Source organism: Balaenoptera physalus, assembly GCF_965194825.1.
Source record: "Balaenoptera physalus genome assembly, chromosome: 14".
Classification (NCBI taxonomy): domain Eukaryota; kingdom Metazoa; phylum Chordata; class Mammalia; order Artiodactyla; family Balaenopteridae; genus Balaenoptera; species Balaenoptera physalus.
Window position 1 is genome coordinate 58,815,521 of NC_138893.1, and position 18,301 is coordinate 58,833,821.

At 40.5% G+C, this 18,301-nt stretch overlaps 1 protein-coding gene and 1 pseudogene across 13 annotated transcripts in view; both read left to right on the forward strand.

The window, feature by feature from the left end:
- Positions 1–18,301, forward strand: part of HTR7 (5-hydroxytryptamine receptor 7) — a 680,316-nt gene that overhangs the window by 84,570 nt on the left and 577,445 nt on the right. For 4 of the 12 annotated variants that reach the window (XM_082423809.1, XM_082423807.1, XM_082423802.1 and 1 more), the window contains exon 3: positions 7,804–9,496. The exons of 3 other annotated variants lie outside the window; for them this stretch is intronic. Coding sequence is in view for 6 of the 9 variants with exons in the window: in XM_082423807.1 (XP_082279933.1) it covers positions 7,804–7,846 (43 nt within the window). In the remaining 3 variants the exon portion in view is untranslated. Of the gene's footprint in view, positions 1–1,609; positions 1,739–7,803; positions 9,497–9,907; positions 12,040–18,301 lie in introns of those variants that run through there. 5 more of the 12 variants (XM_082423806.1, XM_082423811.1, XM_082423805.1 and 2 more) reach the window with 4 other exon arrangements.
- Positions 1–18,301, forward strand: part of LOC309642336 (heterogeneous nuclear ribonucleoprotein A1 pseudogene) — a 178,652-nt pseudogene that overhangs the window by 64,269 nt on the left and 96,082 nt on the right. The window lies entirely within an intron of this gene.

Genomic DNA, 18,301 nt, shown 5'->3' on the forward strand with positions numbered 1-18,301 from the left:
TATCACTGTTTTCCTTCTATCCCCCCAACCCTTATATGGGACTCCTTTTTGAAGCACATCGTAGAAAGCTTCCAGAATCAGTAGCGAGCTTATTTTCTACTAAGCGTATCAGATTTGAATTTAGAATACTGTAGACTCTAGTGTTCCACCCAATAGAATTCCAAAAGCCGAAGATAGGTTTTTAGTTGGATTGGAAGAAGAGACTGATTCGCTGATGAATTGCAATTGATGTCAGTGCTGACAAGGACGGTGATGTTTTTCATCCTTTCTCCATAAATAACATCCACATTAGGTCCTTGTAGCTCTGATTCTTGTAACATTATCATTTTAGTTGCTATTACTCTTAGATCCAGTAAAACTGTTTTGATGACCTCATCCTTCACTGGTGGAAATCATGAAGGAGGTGATATTTGGGGTGGGTCTTGAATAAAGAGTAGGATTAAGGGATGACAGGGGTGGAGGTGGGTTTGGGACTACTCAAAGCAGAGGGTACAGGATGGACAGAGGGACACAGAAATGGATGGAGGTACATAAAGAATCTGGGGCGTGTCTTCAGCAGGACCTAGAAGCTGGATAGATTGGGGTCAGCTCGGAGGGCAGGTAGGCAAAGTGGGTGGGGGGAGAGCTGAAGGTTTTTGAGCTGGAGTGAGACAAGGTATGCAGTGTAAATAGGGGTTTACAACAGGAGAAGGGAAATGGGTAGGAGACCAATGTAAAAGAGAGGTCTCCTGTCAGGAGGGCCTGCACGAGGAGGGTGGGGGAAGGGCCTGTATAGTCTGGGGCAGTATGGAGTGGTTCGTGTGGGGAGATACCAGGATGGAGCAAAGTCTTGAAAACTACAGCGCTTTTAGAAAGTACTACCCATCTTTAGGAGTTGAGAATTGATAGAGAGTTGTTGAGTTTGTCTGGGAAGCACTAGTAGCCTTCCAAGAAGCAATTACAGTAGGGCACTGGGATCCAAAAAAGGACCACAAAGGGCCAGTGGTGATAAGGCAATGGGTTTTACATGTAACACACATATGACTGAATTTGGCATTGTAAAGAAGGAAGGAGACAATATTGCAAAGTTGGCAGGTCCAGTGAAGATTTTGTTTTAAATTTGAGGTAGAGGAGACATCTGCATGTTTGAAAGCTGAGGGGAAGAAACTGGATTGAGGAAATAGAAGGTGCTGGTGAGAGAGAGAGCAGATCAGTGTTGGATGTGAGAGAAGAGGTATCCCTCTTCATTGAACATGGTTCTCTGGAATAGACCAGAGAACCATGGACTGTGGTAGCTTAGAGGGACCTCCTCAGTCATCTTGTCCAACCCCTTCATTTGACAGAAGAGGTAACTGAGTCCTGGCAAGTGAGATATCCCACAGTGATTAGCGTTACCACTGGGTCTAGATTCCCACATCATGTGAGTCTTGCCTCTATATACTCTCCATATACTAGCCTGCCTTTATTTGTGATTAAGATGGCCAAGGAGACCTCTGTGCTCTCAGCTGTCTCAGAGGAACAAAGTGCCCGCATGGATTACAGTAGACTCTCGGGGCTCCCAACCTAGGATACACCCCAAATGACTCTGAAAACCTCAAGGAACTCAGCTTGTTCTCTAACTCATCACCAGGATGAAGGAGGCAGAAACATCTCCTTAATATGGATAAGGGAAACCAGAGATCATCATTTCCTGTCCTAGGAACTCAAAGTTGTAAGACTACAGATATGCTAATTCTTGAGCTGTGAAATAGCTTCACAGGTATTTATTTTTACTTCTATTATATACACTCTTTGGTACATATGAAATTGTTCGCAGTAAAAAGTTAGTTTCTTTTTTAAGAAAGAATACAATCTTAGGTTTCTGAATATATGCAATGAGCAACCTATATCCCCAGGGATCTTTCCAGGCCTATAAGATTCTTACTGAATTGACCACTAGTGTTTGTTCACCAGGACCAGATTCTAAATTCCTTCAGGGAAAGAGCTATGTCTTAGTCAAATTTCTGTTTGCAGAATCTAGTACAGTGCCTGACACTGTACTAGATAATAAAAGTAATAATTTCTAACAATTATTGAACACCTACTACATGCTCTCATGGTGTACATCATTCTACCTGTAAAGCAGGTGCTTCTGGCATCCCCAGTTTTCAGAAGAATAACTGAGGCTCAGGGACGTAAAGTAACTTACCTCAGATCACATAGCCCCTAAGTGGTAGGTATGGTATGAATCACTCCAATGCATGTGCTCTTAGCTATTATGCAACACTACTTGTCAAATGACTTGAGTCTGTAGGAGTGAAGAGCTATTGAATGTTTTGAGCTGGGGATTTTAGCCATCAGCTCTCTAAGAAGACATTTAGAAAAAACGTGTTAATAGAAGTAAGTTAAGTTTATTAGACTTACTGCAGCTTAGGAGGACACCTCCTTGACAGAGACTTGATAGTTTCTCAGATGGAGGGAATAAGCAAAGGATATTGATAGAGTTTTAGAGCTTGGGCTGGGTCATGTTAAGGTAAGGAACTGGTAAGGACTGGGCAGAGATTATGACATGATAGCTTTGGATTGGTGGGTATAACTAAGTGAGGGCCTTTTTTTTTTTTTTAACTTTTTATTTTATATTGGAGTATAGCCAATTAACAATGTTGTGATAGTTTTGGGTGCATAGCAAAGGGACTCAGCCATACGTATACATGTATCCATTCTCCCCCCCAAACGCCCCTCCCATCCAGGCGCCTTGATGCCAGTATTAATAAGCAAACTATCAGTAAGTCTAATAGTCTTACTATTGATGAGTAAGCTTGTTTAGTTGGTGCTCAGTCTTATCTTTTGGAAACAACTATTTCCTGGAACAAGCACTGGGTGATTTTGCCTGGCCCCAGAGTTGTTTAGCACAGGAGCTGAAAAGCATGCTGGTTCCAGTTCCCAGGAGTAACATGCTGAAAGGTGCGTTTGAAGAGAGTCTCCCTGGCAGCAGTGGGAAGGGTGGATAAAATAGAAAGACTGGTGGCAGGGGGTCCAGTTAAGTAGCCAGTATAGAAACTAGGAAAGAACCATTGAAATCCTGAACTAGGAAACACCACTCTGTTAGTTTTCCTCCTATACAGTCAAAGAACTTGAGAATAATTTTATTGATTATTTTAGCTGATAATTCACACATAATTCAGATAGTTTACAAAATGCTAATTTTCAAATGTCACACAAACAGGCTTTCCAGTTTGAAATAATAGTCACCCACATATATTGATGATTCACTCTCATGTATTATGCTGAGCACTCCATGTGAATTATGTCACTTAATCCTTATGACTTTATGAGAGGTTGGGTTCCTTCATCTCCATTCTGCTGGGGAGGTCAAATAATTTTTTCAGTCATCCATGTGGAGCTGAATTTGAGCACAGGACATCTGTGTTTAAATGTACTTTTAACTTCCATACTACTATGACTTTTATAAAAGTAAATCAGCCAACATAACATCCAAGGATATTTGCCTCTGTGCCTTTAGCTAATGCGGAGTCTTGGGTATTATTTTCCTGTTAATCTAAGACAGGGGTCAGCAAACTTTTACTGTGAAGGGCCAGATGGTAAATATTTTAGGCTTTGCTAGCCATACGGTCTCCACTGAAACTACTTATTTCTGGCTTTGTAGTGAGCAAGCAGTCCCAGACACAAGTAGCCAAATGAGTATGGTGGTGTACCAATGAAACTTTATTTACAAAAACAAGTAGCCAGCTGGATTTGGCCCACGGGTCATAGTTTGCTCTCCCCTGGCCTCAGAAAATGACTGTGTCCTCATTACATCTCTCTCTGTTTGAATTTATAATTATTGATCTTATTTATAATTATGGAATGTTAAAATCATTTGGGATGAATGGCCTAAATATTTATTAACTCTAGGAAGTTTCTAATTAGAGAGTTGGGATAGCTGCTATTGAAAAAATTCTATACCAGGCAGCTTTCTTTTCAGTTCCAATGTGGGAGGACTCCTTTTTAAATTCTTGTTTATAACTGTGTCAGGCATTGAGGAGGATACAGAAAACACATGATGTCTTTCCTGCCTTAGTGCATGTATTTCTATTGCACAGACTGTACATAAACATGCACACGCTCATTCACTCTTTTTGTGTTGAGAACACAGGAAAAGTGGAGACAGGAAGAGCTATAGGATTCAAAGGAGAGGAAAATAACTCAGTGATTTCCCTAACTCTGATCAGGGAAGACTTCCGGAAGGATATGGGCTCGAGTATATCTATGAAAGTTAAAGCATTTATAACTAAAGGAGACTAGAGATGGCATTCCACATGAAGGAGACATTTGCTATAGAGGCGTCAGTGTGGGACCTTATGCAAAGGACAGGCTGCCCAAAGCTAAGCATTGTTGTAGGGGAGATTTAGGGATCATAATGGAAAGGTCGAATAAGTTAAATTATGAAGGATCTTCCATTCCAGCCCCAGAAATTTGGGATTTTTAGTGTAGATAAGTGGTTCTCAACCTGGGGTGATTTTGCCCCCAGGGGACATTTGACAATGTCTGGAGACATTTTGGTTGTCACAGCTGGGGGAGGGGAAGACCTCCTGGCATCTGGTGGGTAGAGGCTGAGGATGCTGCTTACACAGGCAGCCCCCAGAGCAAAGAATCACCCAGGCCCAAATGTCCATAATGCTAAGGTTGAGAAACCCTAGTGTGGGCAGAAGGAAGCCATTAACTGAATCTCTGCAAGTAGGAAAATGGAATCACCAAAGCCATGAAGACTGATTTAGTGGCATCATGTGGAATGAATTAGAAGCTAGAGGCTGGAAGTAAGGCATCTCCTCATTGGCTTGTTTTCTCCAGAAACATTTGAGGGCTTGTTGTGTACAAGGCATGGCGCCAGGCATGGCTGGGATATAAGGATGAATAGGTGACAGTCCTTGCCTCTGGAAGCTTACAGTCCAGGGGGCTGGGGTGGCTGTAGATGTGGTGGCGGCTAGTAAAAGACTAGTAACCAGAACTCCCACCATGGTCCACGCTCTGCACAGCTGCATTCAAGTAAACGCCAGTTGGATAACCCCAAGCCATCCTAACTCTACTGGAGTCTCTGGAAGAATGATGTGGTGTCCAGTCCATAGCTCACAGCAAACCTTAGAACCCTTTGTTCCCCCTCCCTATCTCTCTAGCGCTCACACTTCTTGGCCAACCTAGAGACTCCGGGCTGCTCCCTGCAATCTCTCTAGCTCTTTTCTTCCCCTCTGGCTGCTTGGGTTCTAGTCTCTTTTACTTTTGTCCATAATTCCACCTTCTTGGCTCTATTTTTTCTCCTATATAATAGTTTTCCTCCTTTCCTATAAAAACAATCTACTGGATTGTGTATTGCTACTTCCAAATATTTCCCCATTTTCTTGATCAACATAATGAGAGGCTCACGAGTCTGGCAGGCACTCAGGAGTCTTCCTTAGGTAGGGAGTGAATAGAGGGAAAAGGCTATAAATACTTCACTGGTAATTGTAATTCACTAGTCTAAATTACAGTCTTTGTCACCTTTTCACAAGTATTCAAATACTGGTAATGTAAAACCAAATGTGATAATGTGATAGAAGCAGGGATTTTTTTTTTTTTAATTTGCTGGCTTTACTCATGGATTTGCTTTGAATCACTGTAAATGGCTTTTAAGTGTCACATTTAGATGACTTTTGTTCTTTGACACCATTACTGTGAACAATATTGAACAGCAGTTTCTAAAATACTTCCATCTAAAAGAATTTCATGAAATTGTTTTGAAGTAGCTCTGCCTTCCCTTCTCCCTTCTTTTCGTCAATGAGCCTCTTATAATCCCTGTCAGTTGCAGTTCTAGTGGAATAACCTTGAGTTCCTGCCATGAATTCTGTCAATATGCTGCTCCCTGGTTTGTACTGAAGCTTTGCAGTTCAGGGTGATTCTACCTTTTCTTTACAGAAACCAGTGATTAAAAAAAGAAAGATGAAATGGGTCCCAGTGGAAATTAGGAAGAAGCATCAAGCACCTGGGTATCTGTGGTGGGTTGTTGTCTTAAAGACAGAAACAAACAAAAATTTGGGTGTTTCATGGATTTTCTTTCCCCAGAGTAGTATTTTCCTCATCATTCACTAGCTGGAATTCAGCTCTTTATTTTTATTAAATCATCAGTTAGTACTAATAATAGCTTGTTCGCTTCATGCTTTGTAGTTGCCTACATTTTAACTTTGCGGTGTCTCTTTAAAGTAGGAAATGCAGGCAATTGACCTCTCTTGCTTTTTCTAATATTTTTGTTTGTTTGTTTTCTTAGTAGACAGTAAATACACATAACACAAAATAAAATGAAGCAATACAAACATACCTACAAGAAAAATAAGCCTCGGGGGGATGTCTTAGAAAGAAAATATCCATGGTGGAAATCATGAAGGAGGTGATATTTGGGGTGGGTCTTAAATAAAGAGTAGGATTAAGGGATGGCAGGGGTGGAGGTGGGTTTGGGACTACGCAAAGCAGAGGGGACAGGATGGACAGAGGGACACAGAAATGGATGGAGGTACATAAAGAACCTGGGGTATGTCTTCAGCAGGACCTGGAAACTGGGTAAATCGGGGTCAGCTTGGAGGGCAGGTAGGCGAAGTGGGTGTGGGGAGAGCTGAAGGTTTTTGAGCTGGAGTGAGACAAGGTATGCAGTGTAAATAGGGGTTCACAGTAGGAGAAAGGAAATGGGTTGGAGACCAATGTAAAAGTGAGGTCTCCTGTCAGGAGGCCCTGCACGAGGAGGGTGGCATTGAGACTAGGAAAGAGGCCAAGGATGTCTGGACATTTGGAAGTTGACTAGCAGGTGGGTGGTGAGGAAAGGGAGACTTCAGAGATGGTGCTGGAGCCTGGAGAGATTCAGTAAAGTTCATGAGCCATTGTGAGCTACAGAGGAAGTGCAGTCTCCTCTATGGGAGAAGAGGCAGAGGCCCCAGGCTAAGAGTAAGTGTGGAGCCCCAATGGGGACACAGCCTTTTTCCAGTGTCTGCTCCTACATACCCAGCAGCCTGGAGCCACGGGTCCGAGCTGAAGCGCGGTCCTTCTCCTCAGGCACCATCATGTGGGGTAAGGCACAAAGCGAGAGATGGTGTCTTATGGAGAAACTGATCCTGTCACCAGGGAAACCCATCCGACAAGTCTTGACAGCCAAGTGAGAGGGGCACTTTCAATGGGATGGGAAGGCAGAGGCCCTGGACCCTCTTAGACCTGGCTCTCATGCACATGGATGTAGTTCGGTAAGTTGAGTCCTGTGATGGTACAGAGGTAGGAGAGTGTGTATCTAGAGGGACTGTGGCTCTACACTAAGGAGAAAGAGACTTCCTCAGCTGTTGGCCAAAACTTCTCCATGACTCATGGCACTTCTGTGAATCTAGGAGGAAGGAAGTCAGGGAGGTGGGGTTTCCCAGTCTCTGCACACAGGGTTTACTATAGTGCACCCTCCTAGGTTTGACGGGGAGAACACTCGCGTTGTAGTCAACATTATTATTTTCAAGTATGGCAAGTGCAGTAGTATTTTGCAAGGATTATTGAGAGTAGAGCCATTTTGGGCTAAAGCTATATTATAAAAGTGGGTTATCTGGAGCTGATTTGCAAATATATTAAGGCCCTGGAAACTTGTAGAAGCTATGAAATGTATGAAAAGAGCCATAGCACTTTTTCTTTCCCCTTAGATGCTCATAACCCCTTGGAAACCACAAATAATTCAAATTACTGAATGCAGTAAAAATTAAATCCACCCACCACAGAATGAAAACTCACATTTACAGTTCTGCTAAATCATTTTCTTGCCTCCTTTTTCTCTCTCTCTCTTTCTCTTTATAGACAAAACTCTGACTACTGTAGAAAAAAAAGTCATGATTCATGATCAAAAGCAGAATAATGGAGATGAAATAAACAAGGCAAGACAGAGGTGGAAACAGAACGAAATCATTTGCTGAGACTTCGGAATGGAATGAGGCTTCTGTCCTTTCTTGGGATGGCTAAAATGTGACCAGCAAAGTATACCTGCTGTTCAAAGTATATTATGAGGGGGATGGTGACCTCTCCTTTTTATCCTGTGGATCACTGCTATTGTGTGCAGATGAAAACAGCCCAATCAGCTCAGCAGTAAGCACGTGCACAGAACTGAGTTCCAGAAAGGAAACAGTTTCTGGTGCTTTGCTTCTGTCCTAGTCTATGCAAGTGAAGAAAGTTCCCATGCACGCTTCCCATGCTTCTGAGTCTAGGCCTTGTGGTGAATATTCAGGAATCATTTATGAGACAGATGTATTTTGCTGTGGGACAGAAGGGTGTTTTCCCCAGCAAACTGCGGTAAGATGAATACCTTGCATGTCCACGTTAGAAAACAGAACCCCGTCATCAGCTACGACAAATGATCTCCCAGAGCAGTGTCTGTTCAGCTCCTGTCAAACAGTTTGGCTTTTTTGCAGGGTCCCTGTGACGTCCCCACCAGTGTACTTTCTTTGTTAACTCGCTTCTCTCGTTATGGTGTAACTCAGGAACATCTCAGGATGGAGAGAATCGTAAAACCTGAATAAAGCTTTTACTCGCACTCGCTCTTCTTCTGGGGGATCCTGAGAGGTGAGGGCAGTTCCTCCTGTGAGGAGTTTTCCCTGGATGAAGAGCGGGGGCTACCTCACCACACCGTGTAGTGACATGATTGTTGGCACAGAACTTGTGACTGTTGTTTACACCTGGGCGCAGTGGGCCCACAGGCTGGTCCCTAACTGTGAGGTTTGGGGGAGGAAGTATGGGAATAATGGGGTTTCCATGGAAGACTGTGACGCTTCTGGAGATGGAACATCCACATGGTAATTCTCATTGAGCAGCTTTGTATTAAACTGTGTGCATCGGAGGTCACCTGGGCCGGTGTTAGGAACCCTCCAGAATACCATTCTGTTCCTTCTGGAGGATTGGTTTTTGTGTCCTCTGTACCTTAAATCAAATGTGCGCCTGGCCAATTCTGTTCTTCTCCTCTCCCTCTCCCCAAAGTGGTAGACGTTCAGGGCAGGTCAGGAAACAAAAGATCCCTTTGTAGATAGTATTTTTTTTTAAAATGGTTCTGTGTAATATGTATGAGCTAGGGGGACAGAAAGACAGTAGATCAGAGAAGAGTACCTCTAAGGAGACAAAATGAATACCAACCTTCATTTGACAAAAGAGAACTGAAAGAGAATATTATTTTCCTATAATATATATAGCTGTTCTCTCACAGGATAATGTGGAATTCCAACGTGGATGGTGGATTTCTTCCAACTTTCACTGACACCGCTTCTTACAACACATGGGGAAGGGTCTGCCTTTCTGAAAGGGGAGGTGGGCACTGTCTTTTCCAACAAAGCTTGTACAAATTCCTGAACCGCAGATTTGCTAAAGTAACTGTAAATACTTATATTCATAATTTAAATGATTATTTCTGGTCAGATAAATGTTGTTAAATTTGAAAATGTTTTATTACATTACATCAAATAAAGTTTATTTGTAGCTGTAATAAAGCAACTTAAATGACTTTTAATTGAAGGTCTGATGTTATAAATGTCACTCTACATAGAATAACAGAAGGACAAACTTTATATATCTGCTACAATCCTAACAGGTAGTTAAGACAGTTCTGTAATTAATTGCATCCATTTTGTAACTTTTTTAAAAAAATAGTGACTCCTTGATTTGATTAATGAGCATTTATTGGGTTCCTGCTACATTCAGCACTGTGGACATTGAGGAACCAGAATGGGTAAAGTAAGTCCTTCCTTTTGAGGAATTTGCCATCAGAAGGCAGACATTTCTCAGCTTGTCACCATATAGTATAGTAAGTGCTGTAGCGCTTTGTAGGGAACGACATGTTTCTTTCCTGTAGTTTAAGACAGGGCATTATGGTTAATTGGGTTGATGCAGGTTTTCATATGTGTTTAATTTTTTTTATTAGGACCTTAGTTTTTCATATTGGCTCTTTATCCTGCCTGACTTGAACGCCTGATCCTTGAACTCTCTGCTTCATTCTGGCTACAGAGGCTGGACATTGGACACTGTGCTTTCCGTGTGTGGCAGCCAAAGGAAAGGAAAAGGTAGAAATTGAGAGAGAATGAGAAAAAATGTCAAACAATTTATACTATTTCACCTATGATATAATTTGTGCCAAAGGTACAGCTTTTGCTTTAACTAAGAATTGGGAAGATCACTGAGATAAACATTTTACATATATTTTTGGACTATTCAGCAAGAATGACTATTCTAAGCTCTCTTCTCACTCTAGGATATCAGCTATCATCTTTTGGTAAGACTGAATATTGGGAAAGGATTACTGAGCAGTAATGTACTTGTAAGAGATAACATAGTGACTGTTGCCTCAGTGTTTAGTTTGATTCTGTAAATATTAAACAGGAGGCACTCATAGAGCCTAGGTTTTCTGGAAATTGTTTCATAAATTCTTAAAGCGTTTACCATGGTGTCATGTGCTTGAGATGCCTGTATGTGGTTTTATTTTTTTCTGTTTTTCTTTTTTGGTTTTTTTTTGAATTTTTGAATTTTATTTATTTTTTTATACAGCAGGTTCTTATTAGATATCCATTTTATACATATTAGTGTATATATGTCAATCCCAATCTCCCAATTCATCACACCACCATCCCTACCCCCCACCGCTTTCCCCCCTTGGTATTCATACGTTTGTTCTCTACATTTGTGTCTCAGTTGCTGCCCTGAAAACCGATTCATCTGTACCATTTTTCTAGGTTCCACATATATGTGTTAATACACGATATTTGTTTTTCTCTTTCTGACTTACTTCACTCTGTATGACAGTCTCTAGATTCATCCATGTCTCTACAAATGACCCAATTTCGTTCCTTTTTATAGCTGAGTAATATTCCACTGTATATATGTACCACATCTTCTTTATCCATTCGTCTGTTGATGGACATTTAGGTTACTTCCATGACCTGGCTATTGTAAATAGTGCTGCAGTGAACATTGGGATGCATGTGTCTTTTTGAATTATGGTTTTCTCTGGGTATATGCCCAGTAGTGGGATTGCTGGGTCATATGGTAATTCTATTTTTAGTTTGTTAAGGAACCTCCATACTGTTCTGCATAGTGGCTGTATCAATTTACATTCCCACCAACAGTGCAAGAGGGTTCCCTTTCTCCACACCCTCTCCAACATTTGTTGTTCGTAGATTTTCTGATGATGCCCATTCTAACTGGTGTGAGGTGATACCTCATTGTAGTTTTGATTTACATTTCTCTAATAATTAGTGATGTTGAGCAGCTTTTCATGTGCTTCTTGGCCATCTGTATGTCTTCTTTGGAGAAGTGTCTGTTTAGATCTTCCAGCCATTTTTGGATTAGGTTGTTTGTTTTTTAAATATTGAGCTGCATGAGCTGTTTATATATTTTGGAGATTAATCCTTTGTCCATTGATTCGTTTGAAAATATTTTCTCCCATTCTGAGGGTTGTCTTTTTGTCTTGTTTGTAGTTTCCTTTGCTTTGCAAAAGCTTTTAAGTTTCGTTAGGTCCCATTTGTTTATTTTTGTTTTTATTTCCATTACTCTAGGAGGTGGATCAAAAAGATCTTGCTGTGATTTATGTCAAAGAGTGTTCTTCCTATGTTTTCCTCTAAGAATTTATAGTGTCCGGTCTTACATTTAGGTCTCTAATCCATTTTGAGTTTATTTTCATGTATGGTGTTAGGGAGTGCTCTAATTTCATTCTTTTACATGTAGCTGTCCAGTTTTCCCAGCACCACTTATTGAAGAGACTGTCTTTTCTCCATTGTATATCCTTGCCTCCTTTGTCATAGATTAGTTGACCATAGGTGCATGGGTTTATCTCTGGGCTTTCTATGCTGTTCCATTAATCTATATTTCTGTTTTTGTGCCAGTACCATATTGTTTTGATGACTGTAGCTTTGTAGTATAGGCTGAAGTCCGGGAGCCTGAGTCCTCCATCTCCGTTTTTCTTTCTCAAGATTGCTTTGGCTATTCAGGGTCTTTTGTGTTTCCATACAAATTGTGAAATTTTTTGTTCTAGTTCTGTGAAAAATGCCAGTGATAGTTTGAGAGGGATTGCACTGAATCTGTAGATTGCTTTGGGTAGTATAGTCATTTTCACAATATTGATTCTTCCAATCCAAGAACATGGTATATCTCGCCATCTGTTTGTATCATCTTTAATTTCTTTCATCAGTGTCTTATAGTTTTCTGTATACAGGTCTTTTGTCTCCCTAGGTAGGTTTATTCCTAGGTATTTTATTCTTTTTGTTGCAATGGTAAATGGGAGTGTTTCCTCTCTTTCAGATTTTTCATCATTAGTGTATAGGAATGCAAGAGATTTCTGTGCATTAATTTTGTATCCTGCAACTTTACCAAATTCATTGATTAGCTCTAGTAGTTTTCTGGCAGAATCTTTAGGATTCTCTATGTATAGTATCATGTCATCTGCAAACAGTGACAGTTTTAATTCTTCTTTTCCAATTTGTATTCCTTTTATTTCTTTTTCTTCTCTGATTGCCGTGGCTAGGACTTCCAAAACTATGTTGAATAATAGTGGTGAGAGTGGACATCCTTGTCTTGTTCCTGGTCTTAGAGGAAATGCTTTCAGTTTTTCACCACTGAGAATGACATTTGCTGTGGGTTTGTCATATATGGCCTTTATTATGTTGAGGTAGGTTCCCTCTATGCCCACTTTCTGGAGAGGTTCTATCGTAAATGGGTGTTGAATTTTGTCAAAAGCTTTTTCTGCATCTGTTGAGATGATCATATGGTTTTTCTTCTTCAATTTGTTAATATGGTGTATCACATTGATTGATTTGCATATATTGAAGAATCCTTGCATCCCTGGGATAAATCCCACTTGATCATGGTATATGATGCTTTTAATGTGTTGTTGGATTCTGTTTGCTAGTATTTTCTTGAGGATTTTTACATCTATATTCATCAGTGATATTGGTCTGTAATTTTCTTTTTTTGTAGTATCTTTCTCTGATTTTGGTATCAGGGTGATGGTGGCCTCATAGAATGACTTTGGTAGTGTTCCTTCCTCTGCAGTTTTTTGAAGAGTTTGAGAAGGATGGATGTTAGCTCTTCTCTAAATGTTTGATAGAATTCACCTGTGAAACCATCTGGTCCTGGACTTTTGTTTGTTGGAAGATTTTTAATCACAGTTTCAATTTCATTACTTGTGATTGGTCTGTTTATATTTTCTATTTCTTCCTGGCTCAGTCTCGGAAGGTTGTGCTTTTCTAAGAATTTGTCCATTTCTTCCAGGTTGTCCATTTTATTGGCATAGAGTTGCTTGTAGTAGTCTCTTAGGATGCTTTGTATTTCTGTGATGTCTGTTGTAACTTCCCCTTTTTCATTTCTAATTTTATTGATTTGAGTCCTCTCCCTTTTTTTCTTGATGAGTCTGGTTAATGGTTTATCAATTTTGTTTATCTTCTCAAAGAATCAGCTTTTAGTTTTATTGATCTTTGCTATTGTTTTCTTTGTTTTTATTTCATTTATTTCTGCTCTGATCTTTATGATTTCTTTCCTTTTGCTAACTTTGGGTTTTGTTTGTTCTTCTTTCTCTAGTTCCTTTAGGTGTAAGGTTAGATTGTTTATTTGAGATTTTTCTTGTTTCTTGAGGTAGGCTTGTATTGCTATAAACTTCCCTCTTAGATCTGCTTTTGCTGCGTCCCATAGGTTTTGGATCATCATGTTTTCATTGTCATTTGTCTGTAGGTATCTTTTGATTTCCTCTTTGATTTCTTCAGTGATCCCTTGGTTATTTAGTAACGTATTGCTTAGCCTCCATGTGTTTGTGTTTTTTACGTTTTTTTCCCTGTAATGGATTTCTAATCTCATAGCATTGTGGTCAGAAAAGATACTTGATATGATTTCGATTTTCTTAAATTTACTGAGGCTTGATTTGTGACCCAAGATGTGATGTATCCTGGAGAATGTTCCGTGCACACTTGAGAAGAAAGTGTAATCTGCTGTTTTTGGATGGAATGTCCTATAAATATCCATTAAATCTATCGGGTCTATTGTGTCATTTAAACCTTGTGTTTCCTTATTAATTTTCTTTTTAGATAATCTGTCTATTGGTATAAGTGAGGTGTTAAAGTCCCCCAATATTATTGTGTTACTGTCGATTTCCTCTTTTATAGCTGTTAGCAGTTGCCTTATGTATTGAGGTGCTCCTATGTTGGGTGCATATATATTTTTAATTGTTATATCTTCTTCTTGGATTGATCCCTTGATCATTATGTAGTGTCCTTCCTTGTCTCTTGTAACATTCTTTATTTTAAAGTCTATTTTATCTGATATGAGTATTGCTACTCCAGCTTTCTTTTGATTTCCATTTGCATGGAATATCTTTTTCCATCCCCTCACTTTCAGTCTGTATGTGTCCCTAGGTCTGAAATGGGTCTCTTGTAGACAGCATATAGATGGGTCTTGTTTTTGTATCCATTCAGCAAGCCTGTGTCTTTTGGTTGGAGCATTTAATCCATTCACATTTAAGGTAATTATTGATATGTATGTTACTATGACCATTTTCTTAATTGTTTTGCATTTGTTTTTGTAGGTTCTTTTCTTCTCTTGTGTTTCCCACTTAGAGAAGTTCCTTTAGCATTTGTTGTAAAGCTGGTTTGGTGGTGCTGAATTGTCTTAGCTTTTGCTTGTCTCTAAAGCTTTTGATTTCTACATTGAATCTTAATGAGATCCTTGCTGGTTGGAGTAATCTTGGTTGTAGGTTCTTCCCTTTCATCATTTTAAATATGTCATGCCACTCCCTTCTGGCTTGTAGAGTGTTTGCTGAGAAATTAGCTGTTAACCTTATGTGAGTTCCCTTCTATGTTATTTGTCGTTTTTCCCTTGCTGCTTTCAATAATTTTTCTTGGTCTTTAATTTTTGCCAGTTTGCTTACTACGTGTCTCGGCGTGTTTCTCTTTGTGTTTATCCTTCCTGGGACTCTGTGTGCTTCCTGGACTTGGGTGGCTATTTCCTTTCCCATGTTAGGGAAGTTTTCAACTATAATCTCTTCAAATGTTTTCTTGGGTCCTTTCTCTCTCTCTTCTCCTTCTGGGTCCCCTATAATGCGAATGTTGTTGTGTTTAGTGTTGTCCCAGATGTCTCTTAGGCTGTCTTCATTTCTTTTCATTCTTTTTTCTTTATTCTTTTCCATGGCAGTGAATTCCACCATTCTGTCTTCAAAGTCACTTATCCGTTCTTCTGCCTCAGTTATTCTGCTATTGATCCCTTCTAGTGTATTTTTCACTTCAGTTATTGTATTGTTCATCTCTGTTTGTTCTTTAATTCTTCTAGGTCCTTGTCAAACGTTTCTTGCATCTTCTCGATCTTTGCCTCCATTCTTTTTCTGAGGTCCTAGATCATCTTCACTATCATCATTCTGAATTCTTTTTCTGGAAGGTTGCCTATCTCCACTTCATTTAGTTGTTTTTCTGGGGTTTTATCTTGTTCCTTCATCTGGTACATAGCCCTCTGCCTTTTCATCTTGTCTATGTTTCTGTGAATGTGGCTGTTGTTCCACAGGCTGCAGGATTGTAGTTCTTCTTGCTTCTGCTCTCTGCCCTCTGGTGGGTTAGGCTATCTAAGAGGCTTGTGCAGGTTTCCTGATGGGAGGGACTGATGGTGGGTAGAGCTGGCTCTTGCTCTGGTAGCCAGAGCTCAGTAAAACTTTAATCCTCTTGCCTGATAATGGGTTGGGCTGGGTTCCCTCCCTTTTGGTGCTTTGGCCTGAGGTGACCCAACACTGGAGCCTACCTGGGCTCTTTGGTGGGACTCATGGCGGACTCTGGGAGGGCTCACACCAAGGAGTACTTCCCCGAACTTCTCCTGCCAGTGTCCATGTCCTCACGATGAGACACAGCCACCCCCCACCTCTGCAGGAGACCCTCCAACACTAGTAGGTAGGTCTGGTTCAGTCTCCTATGTGGTCACTGCTCCTTCCCTGGGTACCGATGCACACACTACTTTGTTTGTGCCCTCCAAGAGTGGAGTCTCTGTTTCCCCCAGTCCTGTCAAAGTCCTGCAATCAAATCCCGCTAGCCTTCAAAGTCTGATTCTGTAGGAATTCCTCCTCCCGTTTCCGGACCCCCAGGTTGGGAAGCCTGACGTGGGGCTCAGAACCTTCACTCCAGTGGGTGGACTTCTGTGGTATAAGTGTTCTCCAGTTTGTGAGTCACCCACCCAGCAGTTTTGGGATTTGATTTTATTGTGATTGCTCCCCTCCTACCATCTCATTGTGGATTCTCCTTTGTCTTTGGGCGTAGGATATCTTTTTTGGTGAGTTCCAGTGTCTTCCTCTCAATGATTGTTCAGCAGTTAGCTGTGATTCTGGTGCTCTCGCAAGAGGGAGTGAGAGCACGTCCTTCTACTCCGCCATCTTGAACCAATCTCTGCAAATGGCATTATCTCATTCTTTTTTATGGCTGAGTAATATTCTAGTGTGTGTGGGTGTGTACCACATCTTTATGCATTCATCTGTTGGTGCACACTTAGGTTGCTTCCATGTCTTGGCTATTGCAAATAGTGCTGCTGTGAACTTTGGGGTGGACGTATCTTTTCAAATTAGAGTTTTTGTCTTTTCCAGTTATGTGCTCAGGAGTGGGATTGGTGGATCATAGGGTAGCTCTACTTTTAGTTTGGTAGCTATATTTTTACTTTCCTAAGGAATCTCCATACTGTTTTCCTTAGTGGTTATATCAATTTATATTCCCACCAGAAGTGTAGGAGAGTTTCCTTTTCTCCACACCCTCTCCAGCATTTATTCTTTGTACACTTTTTTTTTTAGTTAATGTATTTTATTTATTTATTTTTGGCTGCATTGGGTCTTCGTTGCTGCACGCGGGCTTTCTCTAGTTGCGGCGAGTGGGGGCTACTCTTCGTTGTGTGCAGGCTTCTCATTGCGGTGGCTTCTCTTGTTGCGGAACACGGGCTCTAGGCATCTGGCCTTCAGCAGTTGTGGCACACAGGCTCAGTAGCTGTGGCTCGCAGGCTCTAGAGCGCAGGCTCAGTAGTTGTGGCTCACGGGCTTAGTTACTCCGTGGCATGTGGGATCTTCCTGGACCAGGGCTCGAACTCGTGTCCCCTGCATTGGCAGGCAGATTCTTAACCACTGCGCCACCAGGGAAGTCCCTCTTTGTAGACTTTTTGATGATGGCCATTCTGACCGGTGTGAGATGATACCTCATTGTGGTTTTGATTTGCATTTCTCTAATAATTAGCAATGTTGAGCATCTTTACATGTGCTTCCTGGCCATCTGTATGTCTTCCTTGGAGAAATGTCTATTTAGGTCTTCTGCCCATTTTTTGATTGGGTTGTTTGGGTTTGTTTTTTTCGTTACATTGAGTTGTTTAAGTTGTTAGTATATTTTGGAAATTAACCCCTTGTCAGTTGCATTGTTTGCAAATACTTTCTCCAATTCTGTAGGTTGTTTTTTCTTTTTGTTGATAGTTTGCTTTGCTGTGCAAAAGCTTTTAAGTTTGAATAGGTACCATGTATTTATTTTTGTATTTATTTCTTTTCCTTGGGAGACTGATCTAAGAAAATATTGCTATGATTTATGTCTAAGAAAGTTTTGCCTATATTCTCTTCTAGGAGTTTTATGGTATCATGTATTATATTTAGGTCTTTAAACCATTTTGAGTTTATTTTTGTGTATCGTGTGAGGGTATGCACTAACTTCATTGAGTTACATGTGGCTGTCCAGCTTTCCCAATACCACTTGCTGAAGAGACAGTCTTTTCTCCATTGTATATTCTTGCCTCCATTGTCTAAGATTGATTGACCATAGGTTTATAGGTTTCTTTCTGGGCTCTCTATTCTGTTCTGTTGAATCTATATGTCTGTTTTTTGGGCCAATACCACACTGTTTTTTTGTTTGTTTTTTTTTAAATTGGGGTATAGTTGTTTTACAGTGCTGTGTTAGTTTCTGGTGTACAGCGAAATGAAGTAGAGTTCCCTGTGCTATACAGCAGGTTCTCATTAGTTATCTGTTTTATACATATTAGTGCCTATATGTGAATCCCAATCTCCCAGTTCATCCCACCCCACCCTTTCCCCCCTTGGTGTCCATACATTTGTTCTCTACATCTGTGTCTCTATTTCTGCCTTGCAAACTGGTTCATCTGTACCATTTTTCTAGATTCCACATATATGTGTTAATATATCATATTTGTTTTTCTCTTTCTGATTTACTTCACTCTGTATGACAGTCTCTATGTCCATCCACGTCTTTACAAATGACCCAATTTTGTTCCTTTTTATAGCTGAGTAATATTCCGTTATATATATGTACCACATCTTCTTTATCCA